At 36.0% G+C, this 26699-nt stretch overlaps 1 protein-coding gene across 4 annotated transcripts in view; it reads left to right on the forward strand.

The window, feature by feature from the left end:
- DIAPH3 (diaphanous related formin 3) overlaps positions 1–26699 on the forward strand; it is a 249940-nt gene that overhangs the window by 165510 nt on the left and 57731 nt on the right. For all 4 annotated transcript variants that reach the window (XM_072850118.1, XM_072850117.1, XM_072850119.1 and 1 more), the window contains 4 exons: positions 181–345; positions 6382–6517; positions 24469–24564; positions 24985–25044. In XM_072850118.1, the coding sequence (XP_072706219.1) occupies positions 181–345; positions 6382–6517; positions 24469–24564; positions 24985–25044 (457 nt within the window). The remainder of the gene's footprint in view (positions 1–180; positions 346–6381; positions 6518–24468; positions 24565–24984; positions 25045–26699) is intronic.

A 26699-nucleotide genomic window follows, 5' to 3' on the forward strand; every position in this document is an offset into this window, starting at 1 on the left:
TTATTCATAGGCCTAATACACACACTAAATACTAGGAAGCATATATGATATGGAAGGAATTCTTTTGATACTTCATTTGATGCAAATGAAAAACATGTACGAAATACAGATCAATGTTAAGTAAAAAGTGTGGATTTGACTGATTTACTGAGTATTCTTGCAGCCTTAACAGCAGCGTACAGCTTTCTAGTTCATGCCAAAGAAGATTTTCAGAAACTTTCACGGATGCATGAGAACATGGAAAAACTCTATCAGAATGTGATGGGATATTATGCCATTGATCTGAAGAAAGTTTCGGTGGAGGAGTTTTTGACAGACTTAAACAACTTCAGGACAATGTTCATGGTACAATCTGTTTATTTTATGCCTAATGTTTCTTAGAAATTATTTTTGTAATCTTTCAGTTACTGAACAAACTAAAAATAATTTTCTTCCTCCTCAGATGGTAGCTGATACTCATATCAGAAATTTTAGTTTGCACATCCTAAATTCTTAGGATAACCTAAGGATAATGAAGTTTTGAAATATTATTTGTGGATTATTTTTTTCTGAAAGAATCAAAAATTCCTAATAACAATGTTTATAATTTAAAACTGAGCCTCTTACATGCATGTATAACCTGAAGGGTAAAAATCTGAAACTTTACGTTTTTTTAAATACAACTGCATTTTCTGTTTAAAGGATGCTTGTTATTTACTTGAAAATAAATATTCTAACAATTATTCTATATTTATAATGCATGCTTTTCTTATGCAAAATCCAGAGTTTTCATTTTGTTTAATTTTTCATTTGCCTGCAGCACTTGATCAGTGTCAAGTTTTGTGTCTGTAAGCAGGTTCCCTGCTATGGAAACTCAGAGCTCCTTATTCTGGCTTTAAAAAATAGCATATTTTCCTCAAACTCGGTCTGTTTCTAAAGACCTTTAATTTTTGTGACAATAGATTGTCTAGGATTTTAAGTTTTATGCATTTTAAATGCTTACTTTCTTCTTTTCCCTATAAAAAGGATGATCTTTGGGGGGAGGGGCTAAAAATGGTTATTTTATTATTATTGGAAATATTAGAATTATATTTGAGAAACAGACATTAGGCTGATCTAGGTTATTGTTGAGTAGCTCCTTTTGTGTAGACCTCAGAACATAGTTATAAGCGTAATTCAGACTCACTGTTAGTTAGGAGAGCTTTGCCTTTAGTTATCTAAAATAGTCAGAGATGTGGAAGTTAGCTCTGTCCTTGTATCACAAGGCAGCATCTGCATTATGTATACAAACGTTTGCACATCGTAGCTCATCATAAAAGCTTGAGCTATTTTGGAAATCTAATTTTATTTTTCTTTAGGTATTTTTTTTAGTCCAAATGCATTTTCATTACCCTTACAAATTTTAATAATAGGGGTTCTTTTTTCTTTTTTTTAACTCTACTAAAATGGGATTTAAGAGTTTTAACAAAAGACCTTTCTGAAAAGTGAGGTAGAAATTTCTCACCAGGGTATTTATTTATATGTTTGGAGCTGATTATATATGACTATAAAGAGTCTTTTTGGCAAATTTCAGGATAATCAGATGTTCTTCAAAATATTGCAGGTTCTTTTACCATTGTCAATGTATTTCTTCTGGAAGAAGGATGATTAACTTGATGATATACTTCAGAATACATACTCAAGACTGGTATATGCCTCAACTTAAAACAATTAAACTTCAGGAAAGCTGATGGCTATATAAGTTCAAAATAGTTTTATAGAGCTCTTATTTAGGATTAGTGGGGATCGCTACCTTTGTGATTTGTGGATGCCCCATCCCTGGAAGTGTTCAAGGCCAGGCTGGATGGGGCTTTGAGCAACCTGGTCTAGTGGAAGGTGTCCCTGACCATGGCAGGGGGGCTGGAACTAGATGATCTTTAAGATCCCTTCCAACCCAAACTATTCTCTGATTCTATGATTTATAACTATGTTCAGATTTGGTAAAGTTAGGGGGGCAGGGAGAGGTTGTGGATTTTGTGTGGAGGTTGTGGTTGTTTTCGGTTGGTTTTTTTAAGCTTTTTTTGCAAAAATAGGGTTTTTTTTCTCTTGGATTCTGAACACTTGGCTGGTAAGCAACTCTTTCTCAGTGAAGAAATGGAAGAATAAAAAGGCAAGTCCCCAGTTGTGTATGAATTTATTAATTTGGATAATTTGGAAAAGGTGACTCGTGTCACATCTGGCTACCTATGATTACATAGCTTAATTTACTGCCTACACTCCTTCAGGAATGTTATCTGAGCATGAGCTTTGTGACAAAGTCTGGAGCAGTTATCCAACTCATGCCTATTGATCTGTAGAAAGATTCGATTAGTCATCTTACCATCTACTCCTCATTGCAGCTTGACACTTATCGTTACAACACGCTTACTTAAGTTGCTTGCATGTTTCCCAGTCTTGTTTGGTTTTGCTTGGTTGGTTGTTTTTTTTTTTAATGATTTCAGACATGTCTGAGGGTGTAGATAGGTAAAAATACTTCTTTCGTAGATATTGAGAAAGGGTTTGAAATTCCTATATCCCTTTATTTTGAGGAAAGGACTTAAAATGGAACCTATATTTACCAATCATATTGGAACATGTAAAGATTACCAAGCCTCTACTACTTCAGAGTTTAACAGCTAAAAACCTAGAAGGCACAGTCTGCAATCAGAATAACTTTGCTTGGCAAGGTACATATGCCAGATTTTTCAACATGGACATTGATTATGTTTTCCTAACTTGATTAGTGCCTAATTTGAAACTCAGGAATCTAATTTCAAAATTGCTAAATATTATGAAATAGTTGTATTACTTTGATTTCTGATGTTTAAACCACACCTCCCATTGAAATGCTCTAGAATAAGAATTCTAAATGCTTAGCTTCATCTTGAATTGGAGACTCAAAGAAGTGTTTGTGCTTTACCTTAATTTCCCCATATTTCTTTTCTGTGTCTGTAAAATTAGCACTGATACTAACCCCTGCTTCACAGCAGTGTTATAAAGATAGATTAATTAATGCTTCAAAATGGTTAGGTGTTATTGATGAGCATGATAGAAGGAACCTTGAGGAAAATTAATAATTCTGTCTTACAGAGCACAGTTTTAAGGCTATATGAAAAAGGTGTGTAGATAAGGCATGAAACCACTTATCATTCAATGACACCAAAGAAAATATTGAGTAGCTGCTCAGTGTTGAGACTTTTTGGAAAACATTTTTGAGATGCCTAGCTTGAGATACCTGCGGTCTGATTTTCAGAATTGTTTAGCATTGGTCTTGATTACTGACAGAAACTGGGGGTGGTTGGCATCCTAGAAAACTTAGCTCAAAAGACTTTTAAATTTAGTGCTTAAAAATCATTGGATTCTTAAAAAGTCCAAAACTAAAAGACTACTTAAGTCACCAGTAGATGTGTGAAAGTGAAGTTGTCATCCTTGTTGTCAAACAAAGTTGATCATTTACATACAGTACTTACCTACTTATAATACTTTTTTTGTTCTTAATTAATGAAAATGTTTAAAAAGTTTTAAAAAAACATGTTTAAATCTGGAGCCAAAGACTTCAGGTTCATAGCTAACTTTGGACTGCACTTTGTACTTCGGTGTTATTTGTCGACTGGGACAGCTATTATTCACACTTTGGGAGCATCAAGTCTGGAGCACAGTTAGTTGGCCAGATCCAAAAAATGGGTGAAGGACCTTACCTTCAGTGATTTAACTCCCAAACCTAAATTCCTGGTACAGTCAGTGGAACATCTTAGGTATTGGACATCTCTGTTAACCTCCTTCTATGGTTTCATAGCATCAGAGGTACTGTTAACAAGCTTATTGCTTTCCGTGGAAGGATAGCTTTCTGAAATAAGATGAAGCAATTGTAGTATTTCTTTTTCTTGTGTTTGCCTAATGGTTAAAATTTTCCTGCAGTTGTAGGAGAGGGAGGGAAGAGGCCTTGCGTCAACAACTCTTATGTCCAAGACAGTACGCTAATCACAGGGCTATAGAAACCCCTTGCTCCTATCGACACTAGGTTGCTCTGCAGCAGAAACATGACTTAAAGAACCAGAAGAAGAACAACCAAATAACAGTTTGTTTCCTAGACTCTAGAGTATTTTTCTTTTATATTATGCAAATACTTGAATAAAAATCAGAAACGATCCTGGAAAGCACAAGAGAGAACCCAAGAATGCCTCCATCTCAGAAACTCTAGGCCTTGGCATGGTATGCAAAAGGCATACACTTTGGTAATTCTTCTGAAAGTTAACTTTGCATACTGTGCTGTATGCTGAATGCAATGCTGCTTGTATATAGCATGTGGTCAGACCATGTCTAACTTTTTAGGCCTTTTGAGCAAGGAAGCGTTAAGACATTTAATCTTTGAAATCCAAGCAATGTGAGAGACAAATATGTATTCGTCTCAGTCAAGTTTGTGACAATTCTTGGTTTAAACATTTTGCAGAATTTTAGACACCTATGTTTTGTGTGGAAAACACACAGAACACGTAGGATAGGATTTGACTTTAGGGCATAGACCTCTAAACATGTACATCTGTATGTGAGCTTGAGTGTCTAATCTCATGTTCTAGTCAAAGGAGAGGCATACTCAGCACAGTTAGTGGAATTTGGAGAGTTGTCTACCTGATGTCTCAAAGGAGACCTAACAACAGAAGTGCCTAGTATCCTGAAGAGGTGTCTTAAATGGTATCCAAGACATCATCAGCCTGAAATTTTAAGTAATGACACAGAACTTAAGGAAGACCAGCATCCTTCTAGAGAAAGGCTGGAGGCAAGGTGTGATACACCAAAGCATCCAATTTACACTGGATATGAAAGTGTGAGCTACTAAATCAAGTGCAGTTGATCAGTGTGACTAGAAAGGAATAGACACCTACATTTGGATGACCGCAGTCTGAGGCTGAGTCCTGCTGGTATTATTTTTTGGGAAAAAGTAGATGCAAAGGAGAAATTTCCTTGGTGACTCTGTTAGGAAAGTGTGTAATTTCTGCCAAAATTGTTCTTGTGCTCGAGTCCCATTTGAGTTTTGCCTAGCAGTTTATTTTACAGAATGCCCAGTCTGAAAATCAGCAAATAATTTGTTAAAATTAATTAAATCCAGAATTTTAGCGTTTTGTAGTAGGCTTCTCCCCTCCTCCCCCAGTATCAAGAAAATCGACAGAGGTGACTCTGGAGAAGGCACCGTGGAAGTACAGCTTTGCTTTGTTTAAAAAGTCCATTTCATTGTCATTTTTCATGATTGAAAGCTTATTCTTCTTCAGTTATCAAAGACAGGTATTTCCTCACAAGATTTATGTGATTTTTTTTTCCTTCCTTTGGTCACTATCTATTGCAGTGATGCTACAAACAGTGCCCGTGCAAATATTGCTATAATCCACATTCATCTGTGCTTTATAGTACTCTTCAGTCCATTCTTATTTTTTTTTTTTCTGAGTGCAGGCTGGATGTTTTCCCACTAAAAACAATATGAGACATTAATTATCCTTGCAAACGTACAGCCTCTGCCTCAGACCTTATGAAGATGTTAGCCATTTTGTAGGAGGGGACACTTTGATCTATTATTGCGAAAGATGAGATTTTGTGTGTAACTGCATTTTGAAAAGAGAAACTTTCTGCAATGAAGAATAAGTGCACTTTACATTTAATGCAAGCCACAGCAGAGCACTGAGAATTTACCAGTGTACGTAGCTAACATTAAAATAATGAAAAGGTAATCCTAAAATAGCTTTGTTAAAAAATTATTGAATGTGACACAGGTTTTTTGCTTAATGTCTGAATATGCAAAATAATGATTTAAAAACTCTGAAACTCTTAGTTCTCTTTTGGCTTCACTGGAAGCTTTGGAGTACTTACTTATAATTCAAAATAAACAATGTTGTACAGGTATTAACCAGAGGACAAGAATTTATAAACTCAGTGAATTAATGCATATGTGGATAAGAATAAGAAAAATGCACAGCTAAGTCATCCAAGCAGCCTTGTTTTGCTTGGTATAGTGGCAGCATGAGAAAGAATAAATGTTGAAACTATTCTAGAAATACAGATAGTAACATACTTACAGTTTTGTAAAACCAGGTGGTTTAGATATTTTGACTTCTTCCTACATTGACATGTGTGTTCTTAAGCTTTATTTCTTGCTGAATTTATAATTCCCATTTGGGGCCAGTTAGTATGCTTTTAATGTATTTATTCTGAACTTGCTTACTCTTCTGAATAAAAATGTACTAAATATGCAATGTAAAATATTTATTTGACTTGAGAAATTAAGGTTAGTTAGGAGATGTGATTTTTAAAGCTTTTTTCTTTGTTTTTAAGGTTCGGCTTTGTGTTTGCTAAGACTTCTGTTTTAATGGAATTCTATATTACTTTTTTTCATAGCAAGCAGTAAAGGAGAATATGAGAAGAAGGGAAGCAGAAGAAAAACAGAGGCGTGCTAAAATAGCTAAGGAGAAAGCCGAAAAAGAAAAACAAGACAGGCAACAAAAGAAAAAGCGCTTGTTAGAAATGAAAACAGGTAAGTAATGTAGAAAACGCATTTTATCTAGCATTTTACTGGAAATAAAGCTGCTATTTTTTCATTGTCTGAATGTGCTATGAGAAAAGACAAAATAAATGAATGATTTTCATCAATTGCAGTTTACAGCAAAGAGGTTCTTAAATTTTGTTTTGTTTAATGAGCTTCTCTAATTACCTGTTTTCCTCAAGCTATTTCAGACCTCATAATGCTGCTTTGTATTTTTCCATTAGAATTTATTGAACCTTGTGTGACCAAATATAAGTTCAGTTATGCTCAGAACCCCTTACATTACCTGAGAACAGATACTTTCCAAATTACAAAGCCGTTTTATTTCTTTTAACTAAGGTTACATATTTATTTTTGTTCTTTTATGAGAATAAGCCCTTCCTGAAGTACTCTGGGTTTTTCTTTGAGTGTGTTAATTGTTATTTCAATAGGTCCCTATTGAAACACCTTAAAAGAAACCTCAGCCATGCATTTTTAAAGTTACTCGTTTATGCTGTGTTGTCTTTTGTACCAAGAGAGACAGCAGGCACTGTGAGTTCTCTGTTACTAAAAAAGATGTCTGATGATCCTCTATACTGCTATATTTTATCCAAGACTGAGCTTCTGGAATCCTTCAGAATGATACATGACTTACTGTGTAAATTATCATGAGCTACTCTCATTTTTTTTCTGAGCAGATCTTGTTAAACAGTTCCCCACTCAAACCCTGGTCGGCACCTTTGGCATAAATGATTATCTGTCTCTTCCACGTTTCGCTAATAGCCAGAGTAGGTGTGTTTAGTTTCAGAGATTCTTCAAACCAAAAGTCTTTGATTTATTTTCATAAGAACATCCATGTCTTGAGGTGCGAGACTAAAGCTTTCTCTTAAGATGGGAAATGAGGCGGTTGCCCTCTGAACACAGAATTTCTAATTCTTAAAAAGTGAATTCAAGACCCAATCAGAAAAGTACCAGTGACAATCTTTTTAAAGCTCACAGAAGATAGAGGAGGCTGCAGAAGACTAAGAAAGGGTAAAACTGATATCTATATTCATGCATGATTGGAAGTGTTTCAAAAGAGGTTAGATATTCTTCTCTCAGACGTGTTTTATGTGTGACTGATAGTGCTTTTGGATGGAAAACTGATAGTCTTTCTGGGAATATTAAAGCTTCTCTGAAGTCCTGTTCTTCATAATGTCATGTTCAGGCTTTCCAGAATACAGGTGCCAATGTTACAGAGTTCTGAGTCATATACCTGCACGTGTATGTAGGCCTCCGGTAGTTAAACCTACTACTTAGCTAATGTAGGGGGCAACTATGTACTTGTCATTTACAGATCAGCTAGGTCATTGTGTAAATAGCTGCTTTGTCTCTTAGTAGCTCGGGGTTTTTTATTAAATCATGTAAGTGTACAGAAAGAGGCTTCTTGCTCTTGTTAGCAGCCACTTAAGGTTCAGTCTGGAATGACTAATCTAAACAACAGCAGATGGGAAAAGATGATGTTAGGATCACCTGAAGCTATAAATGTCTTCAGTCTGATATTCACTAAATTGGCCACTAATGAGTTGGTTTTTGTTCTGCAGAGCTCCTTGTAAGGTTTCTTGTGCTTGTTTGCAACATCATTTTAAAAGTCTATTAGAAAACCCAAATTCTGACAGTGGAAAGCACTTGTGGTAGATTTGTTTGTCAGGAAGGACAGCAACAACAATATGAAAAGTGGGGATTGTTTTCTTTTTTATTTTGGCAGTCTTATCAAAACTGTATTTACTAACTGAAGAGGCATAATTTTGCTCTGATTCTGATGGAAGAATAACATAGACATTCAAAAATTATTTTTTCCTTTATTTCCCTCATTTTTTTTCCTAGCCATAACTAAGCTAGGAAAGTCCATTGAACAGTTGTCTTCTCATTAAGAATCTGTAAATCAGTAAAAATGTTTACATGTGACCTGCTGACAAATTTCTAACCAGGTCCTCCCCCTGTCAAAATACCAAAACACTCTTACCTGGAGTGTGACTGTGGAGTAGTCCATAGTCTTTTGCTGCATATCATTTCTTTATCTAGTCTACTTGGATTTGTAGGAACATTATTTCAATTATTGCTTGAAGAAGTAGCTGAAAACTCATTGATGTCACCATCCTATAAAATATTTTCTGGGGTTCAAACAGGTGCATACCTGAAGAAGAGAAAAGTATAAATTATATGTACTAACTGGTTCTTCAATATTTTTTCTCTTCAGCGAAGAGATCATAGTGTACTCTACATCTCCACTCTAATTTTTCAGTAACATTGCTTTTTAACTGAAAATGACCTGAAGGTTAGGGATGCCTGGGTATCACTGTGCTATATGCCACTTCAGAGTTTCTTAACTGTTTCTCTTAAACTTTAAAAATAAAACCACCCCACTTTACTGGACTGACAATCATTAACAGCACTGGTTGTGCTAATAACTTATTCTTACGCATTTTTTGTCATTAACGCTACAAATTAGTTCTTACTATCAATCACTACCACTACATATTCAAAGCAGTCAGTCCTTAACGTCTATGTCCTAAATTTGGTGTGAATATAAAAATCCATGGAGCTGATGCTGTTGAGTTGGCAATGATGGCTACCAGTGATGGTCTTAGTTGACAAGATGACATGGACAAACTCGAGAGCTCTTCTGCAGGGGAAGCTAGAACTGAAGTGGGTATTTTTTTTTTTCTGCTCTACCATCTTCTCTTCCTGTCCGCATGCCCAGTTTGGGATCTTACTGTATTATAAGATGGTTTAGTTTCTAGACAGTTCCGAGGCTCTTGTCTATCCCTAGATTACACAATGCAAAATCCTTCAGGGGGTGTTAATTCCCTAGGGCGCAGCAGTGCTTTCAGCTGTTTTTTTTTCCTTTGCTGCTTCTGTTCTTAATATAAAAGCAGTCTTTTCACAACACTTGAGGTTGTGCTTTTTTTCAGTGACCCTTAATTGGCCATTAGTGACTTATTTACAGTTTTGGAGCTTCTGCTTTCAGCCTGTGTCCATAATGTCCAAGGCCTGAGCTGCTATCCACTGCTTAAACAGGATTTATATCATCATCCTAAGCTCGCTTTGTTAACCTGTCCTAGATTCTCCTTTGTTCTTGAAGTCCTTTTTTTTGTATTTCTTCAGCTTTCATCTGCCTACGGTACCACCTTCTGCTGCATAAGCTGGATTCATTTCTTCACATAAAAGTGACCTATATAATGCTGCAAACTTTTTAGCTTTTTGGGGGGTATTACTGACTTTTTTTGCATTCACAAAACTCTAAGATCTTGAAGAAATATGTACAAACCCATAGATTTTATGAATATCTACCAAATATGTGAGTTGAGCCAATAAGTTGTGTATAGCCAATAAGTTGCGTATAGCACATTAGGACTGTATCATGCCAGGTTTGTGTAGCACTACACAGATGTATTAAAACAAAAGGAAAATGATCCCGAATTAAAGGTAAGTCCTGATTTTTACCTTAAATTACTTGGGGGGGGGACAAAAAATCCTTCTGGTTGAATACAATAATTTCATCACTAGTACCTGACATTTACTGCAAACATGAGATCCGAGGTGGTCCTTCAGTATATCAGCCTTCTCACGAACTGTAATAGTCTTCCTTAGCCTATGTTGTGCCTTTGATATACAGGTGACAACCATCTAGATCACAGTTTACACTCTGTCATCCATACCTCTGCATCAGACTGCTTTTGAAATACTGTTACACCAAAATGAGTGTTGATAGGGTCATTTTCTAAAATTAGATAAATATGTATAGTGTGTGATAAATCTTCATAAAGTTTTCAGTTGGAATTTTTTATATTTCAGATATAAATAATTGTATCAATAGTTTGTGGATTGTAAAATGTGTAGTGTTTTATGAATAAGTAGTACAGCATCTTTTTAGATAAACAACATTTTAGGTAAGCTTCATAATATAAATTTGGACCTCTCCTAATAAGACCATAGATTTTTGTTATTCATATGGAACCATTTGACTTATTCTCTTCCAAGTATTTTGAGATTTGGACCTGAAACCAATGTCAGATTTAGATCTCTGTAAATTGTAATTTGCTAAAATTCTCAATCTCTACTTTACATCTCAGACAGTGACACTTGTGTGTCCTAATGATCACAGCTCGAATGGTTTGCTGATATAAAAGGATGAGGGTCTTAAGTTTACATAATAAAAATATCAGCTACATATTTTCCTTTTAGCTCCATCCTAGCTTGAAAAGTATGTGGAATTCATTAAAATTGTGAATGTCTAAGTAGTGAATGATATTTGCTATTTTGAAATTTATGATAATAAAATCTGTCCTCTAAATACTCTCTGGGATACAAAGTGATATTCATCATGAGATGCTTTGTCAATAAGATTGCTTTACATGTTTTTATGAAGCCAGTTCAAACTATCACATACTATTGTTCCAAAGGTAAATAGCCAGTGGAAGGGGATCTTTATGTAAATGCCACTTGTCTGCATGTTATTAACATTCAGACACATACTTTCTCATGCTGTTCAGATTCTCAGTAGAAAGCACACCAATCAATTATTTTGATCTTATCACAGTGTAAAGAATTCTATAACTGTGATAACACTAGCTAAATTTATTGTAATATAATTGAGAACTCCATCATTGTGGCATCTTCATTGTGTCTTACTTTGAATACTATTTAAGTAACAAGCCAACAGGAAAAGGTCGCTCATCGTTTATTGAATCGGGCGCTATTTTGTTCAGTGGACATTGTACATATATTTGCTAGTCAAGAATAGACTATTTTAAGAACTTAATGAATTATTGAACTGTAATTGTATCATTTAATGAATTGTTAATAAACTGAGTCTTTCTATCCATCTATCTATCTAAGGCAGGAGCCAGACCTCCTCAGGAGTGCCAATGGTGACAAAAGCTGCCGAGGGTGACAAAAGCTTGTGTTAGGTTATTGATAGTATGTAGGGATGTTATGGGCTCGGAATCATGATGCGTCATCTATCCTGCCAAAAGACATTAATTACTGGTCTTTATTTAGGACAGGCCAACTTTACTTAACCCGGAAAAGGAACATGTATCATTTTATATAAGTCCGATAAATAACAGGCCACTTTAATCAGTGGTTATTTACAAAGGCTGCCCTTTCTTATGCAAAAGCAGTGAAGTGATGCCAAAATGATGTCTTAAAACATCTGATTTCCAATCTAGAGTATTAGTTTGTTTTCAGTTGTGTTACTCAGTTTCAGTTTTATCACAACTAACTGGTTTAAAATCCATGTTCCAGTTCATTTAGACAGTTATGACCTTATTTGCAGTCAATTTTGCAGCATTTATTTTTGCAGAGGTTTTATATTGTTTATCTGGTTTTGGAAAAAAAACATTCATGTCTCACAAACTTGCTAAGAATGTTTTAGGTTTTGGTTCTTCATTTACTACTCTATTACTGTCTGCTAAGTTGTGCAATATGAATATTTTCATTAGTTCTCTATTGTTCTGCAAACCAAAAGGACACCATGGATCCCAGCACTGACAGTTTAAGCAATGGAAAGGGTAAACATAATTAGGTAATTAAAATTCAGATTCCAACAGATAAAATGCTTGCCTTTGAAATAAAGTAAAAATTCCCCAAACCTACTTATACTAGTAGGTACCCCCAAAGGCCCTGTTTTCCCTGCCTAGCTCAAGTTTGTGAGGCCTCCATTTGATTTATTTCTTCTCACTGGAAGAAGACAATCAATACCTCTTAACAGTATTCCTTTCCTCTGGGGGGAGTGAAGGACTGTAAATGTTGCAGATTATAAAAATCTGTTCATGTTCCATTAGAACTGAGATGACATCAGCAGCTTCTAACATATGTTGATAATTTGTTGTTTGAAAATGCCTGCTGGGCTACTTTCCTGAAAAACACAAGTTTTGGACAATAATAGGTTTATTGCTAGATTTTGAGCATTTAGGTATATGTTTTGTGCAACTAAATTTACCATGAAGGAGACAAAAGAACTGATAATGCTATATATGAAGAAATCCTGAGGGTACAATATTAATACCCAACAAGTGTTTTGTGTAAGGGCTCTCTTCTCTAGGGAGTTTCCCCTTTTGGAATTTCAAGTGCTCTGTTCATCTCGGTTCCTCCCTGGTGATGATAACTCTTCCCAGTTGTTCCATGACTGCCTCCACTTATCCTCAAATTGGACACTCTTCACCAAGAGGATTCCTGAGGCCACTTTTTGTTATTTAAATTTATTCTTAACGATCACTTTTATTATGAGGCCAGTGGGGAATAAATCTGTTCCGTAACTATGAGGAGTGTAACTTCTTCCTCTTATGTTAAGTAACAATGAGCAGAAAGAACTGTGCGACCTTATAGAGTTGCCTACTCAGTGCTTACTCATGTTAATACTTAGTGGGCAGTTGACAGTAAGCTCATGACAAGCTTGGAGAGTAGATCTAATTTTGCTATACGCACATTAAAAAAAAAAAAAGTCCTATATATGAGGAACAAGTTGTGACAGACATTGACCACAAATCTACTGGAAAGGAGGTATCACCTGATATGTCACTAAGTATGGAGGTTGTTTTTCAGCTGCAATTGTATTGTTTTGACAGTGAAGTATAAATCTGGGTAACTTACTGAGAACAGATGTTCCCTCAAGAATAATTATCACATTTGTACTTGAAAATGATACAGAGAATGATAAAATACAGGTATGCTCAACTGAAAAAAAATCTGGTCTGGAAAACAATGTGTGATACATCTGCAGAAGCCACAGCAAAAGATGAGACACAGCAAAACCTCATCAAGTCTCACACTGTAGGTTGTTCAGGGAATTAGATGTTTTTAGTGTAAAAAAAGTAGAACTGATCTGAATGTATATTAATTAAAACCCAACAACTAATAGTCACAAGTCATGTTCTAACAAGATCTCAAAGGTGCTAAATCTTCTGAAGCATGGAGGTGTAGTTCATGCACTTCTTGGCAGCCCATGGGCTCAGAATGCAGCAGCTGCTATTTGTTTGTACTAAGTAGTACCTCTAAAAGAACAAGAGATTTGGAAGAAACAATTATTTTTCTTTCTGAAAATTTTACTTAGAAGTGGAACCTTTGGAGATAGTAGCTGAAAGGTGTTTGTGAAACTGAGGTTTACACAAAGCCCCTGAAAAATAAATAGGAGCTGTATTTGGGAGAGAGAGAAATAGTCAAAACAGAACTGTTGAAAAAATTAAGGATCATTAAAGTAATGTCTGTAGATAAATATTCTCATAAGACTTGTCATTTATGTTGTAGCTGTAGAATTTCTAAACAAATGTGAAAAGAATGCTGCAAACTTAAAATGGCATTACCATGAAAAAAAATTACAATCTCTGGAGCCATCTTTGGGATTAAGAGCTCTAACATTCATGCAGATAGTAGGTTTTGGTTTGAGTAAGCATTTCCTACTCCAAATACTACCTCACATCTACTCCATAAAGGAGGTAGACATCAGAGTCCTCTTTAAACTCTCACTCCTGCTATGTGTAAATGCTTTTATTCTTTCTGTTTTTTCTGAATCATCAAAAGTTTCTTCTCTCAAGTTGCAGAGGAGGGGAGGAATAAATATCCTTACCAAAGCATTGGAGGGTATGCTTTATTTTTACTTTACTTAGTGCAAGGTTGTAAAAGAGCCAAGAACCTCCTCTGTCATTGTTGGAAAGCTAGCAGGAGAGAAGGTCATGTCTCTGATTCTTCCTTCAAACTGAGTCTGCTGCTGCTTGTTTCTATGCTGTTCACTATGACGCTTATCTTCACTCGGCAATACCTCAGTGGCTGTACAGAAGTACAGTCTTGTTACTGCATACCAAAATATTCTTGCTCTGAAGCTTGCTGACAAAAGTCACTTGATTTCTCTGGCAGCTTCTACCCATTGAAAGCTATTAAATGCAAATACAAAGTCTTTGAATCACAAACTGCTGGAGACCAAGAGACCACTCTAGAAATGTCATTACATATTTATCCTGCCCTTTTTCTAGATGTTTGCTGTTGGCTACTGGTGCATGGAAGATGCGGGGCTAGGTGGACCTTTGATGGGATCCTCCTGGGTATTCTTGTGCATTTATAGTCACCCAAACAAAAAGGGTCTTGCCCACCCAAAGCTGTCCAGAAGCTTTCATTTGACTAAGCTTGGTCATGTAATCCAGTCAGAACTTTCTCACTCCACGAGTGAGAAAGTATATAACTTTTACATTCCTTCAGCTCCTCATCTCTGTAGCACAAGTGTCAGTATGAGTGATCATTGTGTATATTCTCAGATTTATTGGTTGTTTATAAATTTGAATGGAAATAGTAATGTCTTTCCCTGTGCTCAATGAACTCCTTCAGAGGCACACGGTAACCAAGAGGCAAGATGTTCATACATACCCACACACATACATTCAGCTACATATATTCTTGTAAGAAGCTACATTCAGTTAAGAATGCTACTATAGTGGTTCTAACTGCTTTCTAAATAAAATTGTAATTGTTATGTCTCAATAACAGATGATCTTTTTTTTTTTTTTTTTCCCCCTCTGTGAAACAACACTAATGAAAATACTAGTTTTTGGCTAGTCTGAAAAACAGATTGGTTGCATTCTTGTCAGTGTTGGAGTTGGAGCTGTGATGTGTAAAGAAAACAGAAAAATCATTCATTAACAGTAAAACTTGACTCACTTCATATGTAGCTGATGGTTCACACTATTAGCTGTCCTATCAAATCTTAATTTTAGATAACAGTGCATAAGGTTGGTCTGTTTTAGTTATGAGTGATTAAATATAAGTAACTAAAACTTAGCATTTTGCTTAATTTAGCAGTTTTATTTTTCCACTAAAATGGCAGAGTATCCCTAGTGAATAGAAAAAAGGCTATAAGATTGTGTTTTTAAACTGGCTTTTTAAAAATATTGTCAGGTAATGCAATATATAATGCATTACTAGAATATCCTGTATTGTTGAGTTGGTGAGAGAGTAGGTGTGTATGCAGATAAGTAATTTTATTTTCAGACTGTTAGTTACTGTTTCTGTGGACTTAGTGGAAAGCTAACCTCTTTTTTATTGTAGCCATGTTTAGAGTTTCCATTGTAGATGGACAACCTGCTGTAGTGTCTGACCACTCTCAATGTGGGGAGGAAGAGGAGGGGAAGTCTTACATTTGAATGCAATTTCCTGTAATTCAGTTTGTGTTCATTGCCTTCTGTCTTGTCCCTGGGTACCTCTGAGATGAGTCTGTCTCAGTCATCTTTACACCCCACCCAGTGCCCCATCAGGTATTTATATATATTGATAAGATCCCCCTGAGCCTTCTCTTCTCTAGGCTGAACAATCCCAGCTCTCTCAGCATGTTCTCCTATGCGAGATGCTCCAGTCCTTTGATCATCTTCTTGGTCCCTGACTGACTTTGCTTGGGTATGTTTGTGTCCCCTTTGTACCCAGCACTGCAGATGTGTCTCACCAGTGCTGAGTAGAGGGGAAGGATGACCTCTCTTGGCCTGCTGGCAATGCTTTTCTTTGGTCGTCTTTGCAACAAAGGCACAATACTGACTTGTGGTCAGTATGTTGTCCACCAGAATCCACCCCCCCCCTTTTTTTTTTTTTTTTGAAGACCTGCTTTCCAGCCAGTTGGCCCCCACCTGCGCTGGTGTATGGGGTTACGCCTCACCACATGCAGATCTTTTGTTGAATTTCATTAAGATTTCTGTCTGCCCATTTCTCCAACTTGTCAAGGTCCTTCTGAATGGCAGCACAACCATCTGGTGTGTCAACTGTTACTCTGAATTTTGCACCATATGCAAACTTGCTCAGGGTGCGTTCTGTCCCATCACCCAGGTCAGGAAGAAAGATGTTACAAATATTGGCCCCAGTATCAAGTGCTGGGGTACAACACTTCAAAGGCTTGGCATTCTGTTTATTCTTCTGTAAGTCAAATTTACCTCAGGAAAACTTTTTGGGGATCTCTCTCAGAAAAGCTTGCTCTGGCAAACTCTTTACTGGATCTGGAATCCATATAAATGATCCTGGATAATCTCTGTGGAAAGTGAGTTTACAATGGCTTTGTTCTGTTGTCACAGGAAGAATGGGATTTATAGACTCACAATAAACATCAGAAAATTATACATTTTTATTAAAAAGTTCAATATAAAGATTAATTCACTATCAGTCCCGTTACTTAAATGGGAAATTGTGATCCAGTTGAGATGCAGAAATAGGTACCTTACGTCACTGAAGTATTTTTGTATCTCTGTGGCACAGAACCACCTCTAAAACCACAGTTTACCTTTTGGTTTTCATGGTATGAGTTATCCTATGGAAGTTAGATTGGTGTAGTTACCAACCTTAATTTCAACAGCTGATTTGAAAGGGAGAGCTGTCTTTCAGAGTTCGTGAAGGATGGATGCTTAGTTTTCATTTCCCTTGTTTTGAGCTCTTTGGATCTTGGGGCACACTTTCATTCATATGCTCAGAGTCAAAGTCTATTTCTGTACCATAAAAGCACTTTATGACAACTCAACGATGGAACAATTTCAGCAAGAGCATACAAGATGGCATGAAACCCACTTCCCTCAGCTAGAAGATTTATGGAATAGGTGCATCAGTCATTAGGGGAAATCATACCTTTTTATAGTACGCTTGCCTGGGGCTCTGAAGCACTAGCAAAGGCTTACTACTTTGTGTTGGGCACCAGTAAGAAATGTAACTCTTCTGCTTCTGGACTGGACTGTTTATGTGATTCCTGTGAGGTATATACATGTGTTTTGCTTTTGGGAAGGGCTGGTATGTGTCTTTCGCCTGAAGTCACCGCTGAGGAAAGACAAGTGAATAGTGATATTTCTGTCTGAAGTTGGATTTAACACTTTTTAAATCTAAAAGGAACTATCCTTTCAGCCAGTCGATCCAAGGCACACTTGACAGCTATTTCTGCTTTGCATCTGTGCATTGGAAATTTTCTTTTCCTCACTGTAATGTGACAAGGTTCTTGCAAGACTTGATCAGGGTCAAAGGAACTCTTGTGTTCTCTTATGAGTCACGGCTCTCGTCCATGCACTGTTATTGAAACTCTAACTGATAGCCATGTATTCCTTCACTCACCTGTCAATGAAGATTATCTTATTGGTGCTATGGCTTTTACCAGAAAAAGTTCAAAGCCTTAGAGCAAGTTCAAGTTGAAGTCTGTATATGCTGTGCATTTTCTGGACAAAGATACCCTTAACATCCACCCAGAATTTCTTTGTAAGATTGTATCTGAATTTCATTGGAGTGAAGAGTCTGAGTTTGGGCAGTCACGTTGTTAAACATGTTGAAACCTTCCCTTCTGTGGACATTGAGATTGCTTTGTATTTTTATATTGACAATATAAGAGCCTTCAAAAAGTCTCTTGACCTGTTCATATATAAGACTGAGAGGTCTCGAAGTTGTTATGTGTCAGCACTATGAATACTTCACAGAATCTGGCTGCCTGAGACTCTGAGACTGAAAAGATGGAGCCACTTCCAAAACATTGGAACTCGCTCCTGCGTTGATGGCTTAAATTATGTCCCTCTCTGTGATCTGCTGTTCTGCTCCCTGGAGTTTAAATCACTCAGCACTATACCATTGCTAAAGCTTTCCTCTTGTGACGTTGTTCAGAGAATGGTCCTTCAATTTTTATTCAGATGGAGACCTTTAGTCAGCTGGGCATTACTTTGTAGGCTGTACTGGTCAAAATCAATCATTATACAAACAAACATACAGGACTTTTTATGATGTCTTGAAAGTATAGGTACAACATTAACGAAGTTAAAAGATGTATCTTTCTTTTTCTCCTTCTTCGCCTGGTATCAATAGTCTGGAAAAATCTCTGCTGTTATTGTCCCAACCCTGGTATTCACTTGCTTCAGACATTTTTTTACATTAAGGCACAAGACATGATGTAGCTACACCTGAAAGAAGGCTGTGAAGGGATTAAATTTCACTTGATCAAAAACTGGGTACAGTATATCAGACCTGAATTATATTCCTGAACTGAAGAGAAAAAAAGCAGTTTGTATTCTAGTCAAAAAAGAATAAAAAATTATTCATTCTGGTAATTACTGAGTTGTGAGATCAGGACTTAATTCTTCAGACAAGAAAAACAAATCCAATATCTTCAGCACTCCAAGTTTGTTTTTCATTATATAAAAGCTTGAGCGCTGCCATGGAGTTACTTCTAAGATGATATAAAGATAAAGTCTTTGCTAATTCGGATAACTTGATGAGTAGCCCTCGAGTTTTTGCACCCTTTTCCTTCTGTTCTAGCTATGAAATATTAAGGTCTGTTTTTAATGTCTACATTAGTCCAAATTGTGCAGTTTTAATTTCAGATGAGGCTTAGTATTCAGAGGCTGGCTTTAGGAGCTGGTCCTTTCCGTTACTTACAGTGTAACAAAAAGCTGTATGTAACTGCAATGCCATAAATAGATCTCAGTGGAAAATGACAGTCAAAGTCCCTGTAGATAAATCTCTTAAGGATTCAAACTGAGTAGGCAACATCAACAGAATCCATCCTAAAGAATTCTTGGTTTGGTTTTTCTGAAGCTCCTTAGTATTTCCTTCATAAAAAAAAGCAGATTTTTTTTTTAGAGGAATAGCTGAATAAAGCTTTGATTCCTTGAAAGAGGCAATAGACATATTATTATATGTTTTTTTCCTGGTAAAGTGAACTTCTGGAGTCCTAGTGTTGAGTGTGATGTTTTAGTTTATATTTGACAGATGCAGGGGAACTGTAAAAGTGAAACATTTTTCATCCAAAGTAATCTTATTGCACCACTCTTATTTTAAAACCATATTGCTAATGATATTTGTGATTCTGTCATGTCAGTGGACTACTGCTCCTGGAATTATGATATATATCATTTGTTCCTTAATAAGTACATAAAATGCAGGAGTCGTTACTAAACTGCAGTATCTCTTGCTATCATCATAAGACATGTTAAAGTTGTACTGTAAAGCTTATGATACTCTGCACACTAAAGGAGAAGGGGCTCTAATATTCTTAACATTTTTAAAGATGTAATTATAAAATTAGGCAGTTTATATCTGACTTGGCACTGAAATGTCAAGGGCAAAACTTACCAGCTATTTTGGCAAGTTTACTTCTGCTTTAGATGGTATTTAAAAGAAAGACAGTTGTATGAGTTTTAATTAGGTATGATATTAAAGCGTATTAAATCTCCTATTCTGCAATTGAAGAAAAAGAGATCATTTAGATCATAAAAGGGTATATTTCTCAAAGGAATTATTGTGGGCTATGTAGCTATCTGCAAGCCAACTGGAATTACTAGTTCTAGGATGTCAAAAGATTGATACACTTGACTAATTAGGAAGCCAGCTGGGACTGGTGACAGCAATCTGCAGCAGCTTGTGAAAGCCGATTTAAAGGTCCCATAGGAAGTGTTAATATTGAACAATATTTGCGGCTCTTACACTATCACTGTAGCAATGTTGTATGCAGTTCTCCCAGGGCAATTGAAAAGATTTCTAAAATACTGCATGGTGCACTTTCATTTCTTAAACTTTCCATCATATAAACCTGGATAATATTATAGATAGTGTGGGTATTAATAGCTAGTGGTGTAACTTCATAGTAGGTGTCACAGACAACTGTTGGTGTAGGCATCAAAAAACAGACTTTGGAGCCTAACTGAAAGTGTAGAAGTTTGAAAAACAGGCTTTCTGCATGTTTTGGGTAGATACATCATTAACTACGAATGTTTTTATTTGCAGTGGCTAACTTTCTTCAATACATCCATGCATACAGAAGAACTACTAGAGGAGTTTTTTAATTCAAGTTTCTATAGACTCCATTTATTCTTCTGTTAACTGTTTTGCATGTCAATGGAAGCATTAATCTATAATCCAGTTTGTGACTACAGTATATTTCAGATAAGTATGAAAAACAGATAGTACCCATAAATATGTTACAGCTATGCTACAAAAAGTTGTGAGTTTGCAGTATTTCTATTCCATTATTTAAAATCTTTTTTTTATTTATTTGATAGGTCATTTTATAGTATAGCAGATTATGCACCAGGATTTTTTTCTACTGAAAACAGTTAAGTTTTTGAAGTAACTATGAAATCCATAGTAGTCTTGGATAGGCTTAAAAGGAAAGAGATGACATGCTGAAAGAGGATTTAAATTTTTCTTCTGTTATTCCTACTTCCTAAAACAAAGCTTATGAACTGTTTTCCGTAAACATTTATGGAATCATTTTGGGGACTGTGATATTATTCAGTCTTTTTTGCATTACTATAACCCAAAATGCTTATAAACTTTCCTCCAACATTCATGTACCTTACTGTAACTAATGGCTTGGCCTCAAAATTTCTTCAAGCATCAGTTTGGTTTGAAACTATTCACTGAGTGTTTTCATTCCAGACATGAGTATTTTAGAGAATAGCATGACATCAGATGAAGAAAGGAAAGCTAAAAAAACCCAAACCAAAACAACAACAACAAAAAATCCCACCACCACAAAAAAACCACCAAAAAACAAACAAAAAACAAACCAACAACCAAACCAAGCCAAACAGGAAGCTGAATACATAATCTGAGTAATTTTTTGTAAGGCACGTTCCAAGCTGTATTAATACACCTGTGATAGTCCCTTAGTCATAAGAAGGCAAACTTCAGCATAATAAAGCATGTTATACCAAATGCAAAGCAAGAGAAAAATCTGTATTTCAGTCTTCATGTTTCTTCTATATTTGCCATGTATTGTACAGAAAAGAAATGTACTTAAATGTTATGAAAATTTATAAAATATTTGCTAATTTTCCATTATTTCTTTTTGTGTATAGCTCTTTTGTGTAAGGTTGTTAAGTTAACTAATCTGGTAATACAGAATATAGAGAAAAGAGAAGAACTAAGGGTTCACTGGGTAAAAAACTGGCTGGATGGCCGGGCCCCAAGAGTGGTGGTGAATGGAGGTAAATCCAGCTGGTGGCCGGTCACAAGTGGTGTCCCCCAGGGCTCAGTATTGGGGCCAGTCCTGTTTAATATCTTTATCAACAATCTGGATGAGGGTGTCGAGTGCACCCTCAGTAAGTTTGCAGACGACACCAAGTTGTGTGGGAGTGTCGATCTGCTTGAGGGGAGGAAGGCTCTACAGAGGGACCTGGACAGGCTGGATCAATGGGCTGGGGCCAATTGTATGAGATTCAACAAGGCCAAGTGCAAAGTCCTGCACTTGGGCCACAACAACCCCATGCAACGCTACAGGCTTGGGGCAGAGTGGCCGGAAAACTGGCTGGTGGAAAAGGACCTGGGGGTGTTGGTTGACAGCTGGCTGAATATGAGCCAGCAGTGTGCCCAGGTGGCCCAGAAGGCCAACAGCATCCTGGCTTGTATCAGAAACGGTGTGGCCAGGAGGAGTAGAGAAGTGATCGTGCCCCTGTACTCGGCACTGGTGAGGCTGCACCTCGAATCCTGTGTTCAGTTTTGGGCCCCTCACTACAAGAGAGACATTGAGGTGCTGGAGTGTGTCCAGAGAAGGGCAATGAAGCTGGTGAAGTGTCTGGAGCAGAAGTCTTATGAGGAGCGGCTGAGGGAACTGGGGTTGTTTAGCCTGGAGAAAAGGAGGCTTGAGGGGACACCTTATCACTCTCTACAACTACCTGAAAGGAGGTTGTAGCAAGGTGGGGGTCCGTCTCTTTTCCTAAGTAACAAGCCATAGGACGAGAGGAAATGGCCTCAAGTTGTGCCAGGGGAAGATTAGACTGGATATTAGGAAGAATTTCTTCACTGAAAGGGTTATCAAGCATTGGAAGGGGCTGCTTAGGGAAGTGGTTGAGTCACCATCCCTGGAGGTATTTAAAAGATGTGTAGATGTGGTGCTTAGGGACATGGTTTAGTGGTGGATTTGGCAGTGCTAGGTTAATGGTTGGACTCAATGATCTTAAGGGTCTTTTCCAACCTAAATGATTCTATGATTCTAAGGGTGTTCTCAGATTACAGTTTTGTGGTTTTAAGGACCAGCATCTTGGGAGAGCAGCAAATCAAATACTACAGGGAAGGAAAAGGGTTCTCCTTAGAGGATATATTTAGGAAATTCCAAAAATTAAAACAAAATCACTTTCTAAAAACAAATATACATGTAGAATTATCAGAAATTAAAGAATGGGTAAAAATGCAAGCAAAAGGAACAGAAGTGTTAACTAAATGCAATTTGTAATAGAATTGCACAAAACCAGATTTTAAAATAAAAGATTTTGGTCCTTCTGTAAATAATAAAGTAGTTGCTGGTGTAATAGAGAAAATGACCAAAATGTTTATGAAAATCTAATTTGAATTTGAGTTAAAGTTAGCGAACATCTGTTTTGAGCTTTACGTATGTTTTATATGTATATTTCTATAGAATTTTTGCATATATAAACTCTTACTATTTTATGAGGAGATTACCACTAAGTGACTTTAAGTCATATTTGAAGGACATTTTTCTTTAATTTGTGGACAGGAAAACTCTAGTTTTGAGGCAATAATTTTTTGCTGTTGTTGTTAGATAATGATTTGCATATCTCAGTTCCCAAAATCTTGTGCTTCTTTTTGGTATGCTTTTCTCTTCTGCTTTTAAATGATATCCAGGCTTAGGGTTCTCAGAAGGTAAATTAGATTCAACTCTTGGCTTAGCAGTAGAATAATGAAAGTAAAAATGTTGTTTCTAGAACATCATATTCATTATTTGGTCCTTGCTGATTTGACAGTACTTTGCCAGACCTTCCTCTCTGTAACTTGAAGCTTTTTTTGTCTGAATTATTTTTATTGCCCTTGAAACCACTTACCTTAGAAAAATGCTAGAATTCTTAAAACCTTATTCAAAGATGGAATTTCTTTAAAGGGGGGAAACAAATAGAAATAGTGTTAGAAAGCAACATTTCTCATAATAATTTTCCCCCATATTCAGGTCTAGAAGATTGCCTTGCTTCCTTACTTGTAGTCCAGCACTTTCAGAATTCTTTGAATTAGTAGCGTGGCATCTCATTTTACCGATCAGCTAGTTTAGATCCTGATTTGAATATTCACTGTTAGCAATAACTGCAAAATCGTATGATGTGTCTGACTGTATCCAAGGTGTGTGTCGACCTAGGGAGTTTTGCCCAGTGAGGCATAATGAGATTTCTATCATGTAATTCTTTATTCCTCTGTGGTGATTTTTCATCGTATAAGTAAATCCCTGGAGTTGTGTTCTTTGTCCTCCTAGGCATAGATGCAAGGGGTTAACAAGGTTCAAAAATCTAATATTTTCTGATGTGTTTATTTGAGGAAATAAAAGTAGGGCATTTAATGCTTGCATTTAATTATAATCTCACAGTAATATTCATAATTCTTTCAGGGGATATTATACATACATGTGTAATATGATGAGTAGAATTTTCCTGAACTACATCAATTATTTAATATTGGCCAGAGGTTATTAAATACGAAGGGAAAATGGCTTTTGATTAAAGCTACCTACGGACATTACTCTGTATCCTATCCAGTCCAATACTGTTCACTCAGCTTCCTGCTGAGAAACAATTTCAACTTTTTATAACAATAACTGAAATCATCTCTTGTCTAATATAGCAAATCATTTAAGGTACAGCTCTTGAAAACTGACATGAAACTGATTATTTGCAGTTGCAAAAGGGTACTGAAATGAAAATATGAGTGAAATGACATTTCACTTAAAACTATCCTTGACTCTCAGTATAGAGAAAGAGGAATGTGAAATGAATGGAATAAAATTTGGCCTAGTTCAGTGTATAGAAGACCAGATCTGTTGTGATTAATTGCAAGAGAGCAATTTCTGAATGTTAAAACCCTGGTCTAAGTTTGAAATAAATAGTTTTAATAATACCATTAATATCTTTTATTGTTGTTGTTTATTGTTATTATTATTTATGCTTTGATATTGCTATGGTAACCTAGAGGTTTCCTTCTCTCCTTTACAGAAGGTGAGGAGACTGGAGTGATGGATAGCCTCTTGGAGGCCTTGCAATCAGGTGCAGCTTTTCGAGACCGAAGGAAAAGGACACCAAGGTCTAAAGGTGAATATTCCCTTTTATTTTCCAGAGACAGTTAAAAGCATTTTGGGTCCAGTGCTCTAGAACTTAAGCGCTATCAAGTTTTATTCTTTCTTCAGTGACAACTTGCAGGGATGTTCAGGCTGTTTTGCTGAAGTCATTACCACTTTGGAGATTAATTTACTGAACTTAGCCTGGCCTGATTATTATGACAAGACTTTTTGATACAGCCACATGTACTTTAACTTTTTAGGGTTTATACTTGAATGGGGGAAGGAAAAGTCATTTTGCCCCATAAGTGAATCATTATTTCACCGGTATATAGCTGCCACTTTACTGCTAGAAATATCTAACTTTTAAATAATTCTGCTTAGTAATGTTGTTACAATACTCCAGTAACTTTGAGAGATGTGTTTTATTTCCATTGTTTCCTTGCTTTTCCAGACATACCACAAAATCTCAGTCCAACCACACAGAGACCTTTGCTGAAAGCTTGTAACCATGGTAATGAACCGTATTCATGAATTGCATGCTCTTCTTAGCTTATGTAGTTGATCTGTGCTTTCAAAAGACTGCTGTGATTTCTTTTTTTTCAGTTTTCTACATTAGTGGAATACTGAAACCGTATTGGAACCTGCTTTTTAAGAATCACCTGAATATTACATCCTGAAACTATACTTATTGATTACTTTGCAAAGCAAAATTGATTACTTTGTGGGTTTTTTCTTTATTTAAAATTTGGTTATGTTTTTAAATGTAGTACTTTCATAATCTTTAAGAACAATTATGCAAGGATTTTTTAATGGATTATGGAACTATAATAGAAAGCAGAGATTGCGGAACATTTTAAATGTTACTAAGTGTTTATCATACCAACTCAGAGAACTTTTTCCATTCATTCTGTTTTTCTTTGTCTTGGTTTTCTTGATACTATAGCTGGAATGGTTTAAGCTATCATTTACCAGTATAATTCAAAAGGGATGTTGTATCAGCAAGGTAATAGTAAATTAATCAGTTACTTCATGAAAAAATATTTATCCAAAGTTTGAGCATGAGTCTCATGCGTATGTTTATTCAGAAACTCCTGAACTATCTCACTGAAATCAGTAAGACTTGCTCATATGTGAAAAGTTACAATGAGGGTGTGTGTGCTTTTTAGCTTTGTTTGTTAGACAATCTATAGAATATTATACATTAGCTATGTTTTAATTAAGCTTGAGGAGACGAGAGTGACTGTTTTCAGTGGATCATAACTAGTGGTCTCAGGAAAAAGTTTATATATGTAATACTTGTGTTAAAGAAAAAATTTCATTGAAACTTAAAGAAAAAAAATCTCCTTTCTTAGTTTTGTAAGCCAGTGCATTATCCTTTGATATTTAAATGCACTGCAGAGTTTATAAAGCAGATGCCATCAATTTGATGATATTAATTATACCTCATGTTTAAGTGTTTATTTCTTAAGTGGCTATAGCAAAAAAAGAGCATACAGAATTTGGCATTATTAAACACGAAACTGAAGAAAATAGAGCTGGAAGGACAGTTGAAAGATAATTAATTCAGTTAGAGGAATTGGCTCAAAGAAGAATCAAGTATATTTGACAGGTGCTTGTCTAGCACATAACATTGATATTTGAATAATGACTACAGAGCATATCTGAATTTATGCTATAAGTGTTTCTGCTTGTAAGAACAATTATGTTGAATTCTGTTTCTTTTCAACCTATTCTAGCTAGCTAGCTATCTGTCTGTGGACAGACAGTGTAGTTTCCAGTTTTCAAACTAACTGCATTTGGACAAACATTAGGACCATGTTTTATGTTTAAGGTTAAAAACAAAACACCAAAAACAAACCAAAAATCCCCCCAAGATTTTAATTCTGCAAAATCTTAGTCTAACCCGGGGACTGACTTGTACATCAGATGGATATAATTTGGTACTGAAGTTTGAAGTTCAGACATTTGATTTGGAGAGAAGAGTAAAAGTAAACTCTTGGATTTGTTATTGTTTTTATCAAAGTCAGTTTTTCCGTAGAGCACTTTGAGACAATCTGATTCTAAGACATTTTAAAATGAATTCATCTTTTCTTTCACCTGTCTTGTTAGCTCAGGAACAGGATAATACATATCTAAGCTTGCTTTTAAGGAATTCATTAGTATGGT

The sequence above is a fragment of the Ciconia boyciana genome, chromosome 1, assembly GCF_034638445.1.
Source record: "Ciconia boyciana chromosome 1, ASM3463844v1, whole genome shotgun sequence".
Classification (NCBI taxonomy): Eukaryota; Metazoa; Chordata; class Aves; order Ciconiiformes; family Ciconiidae; genus Ciconia; species Ciconia boyciana.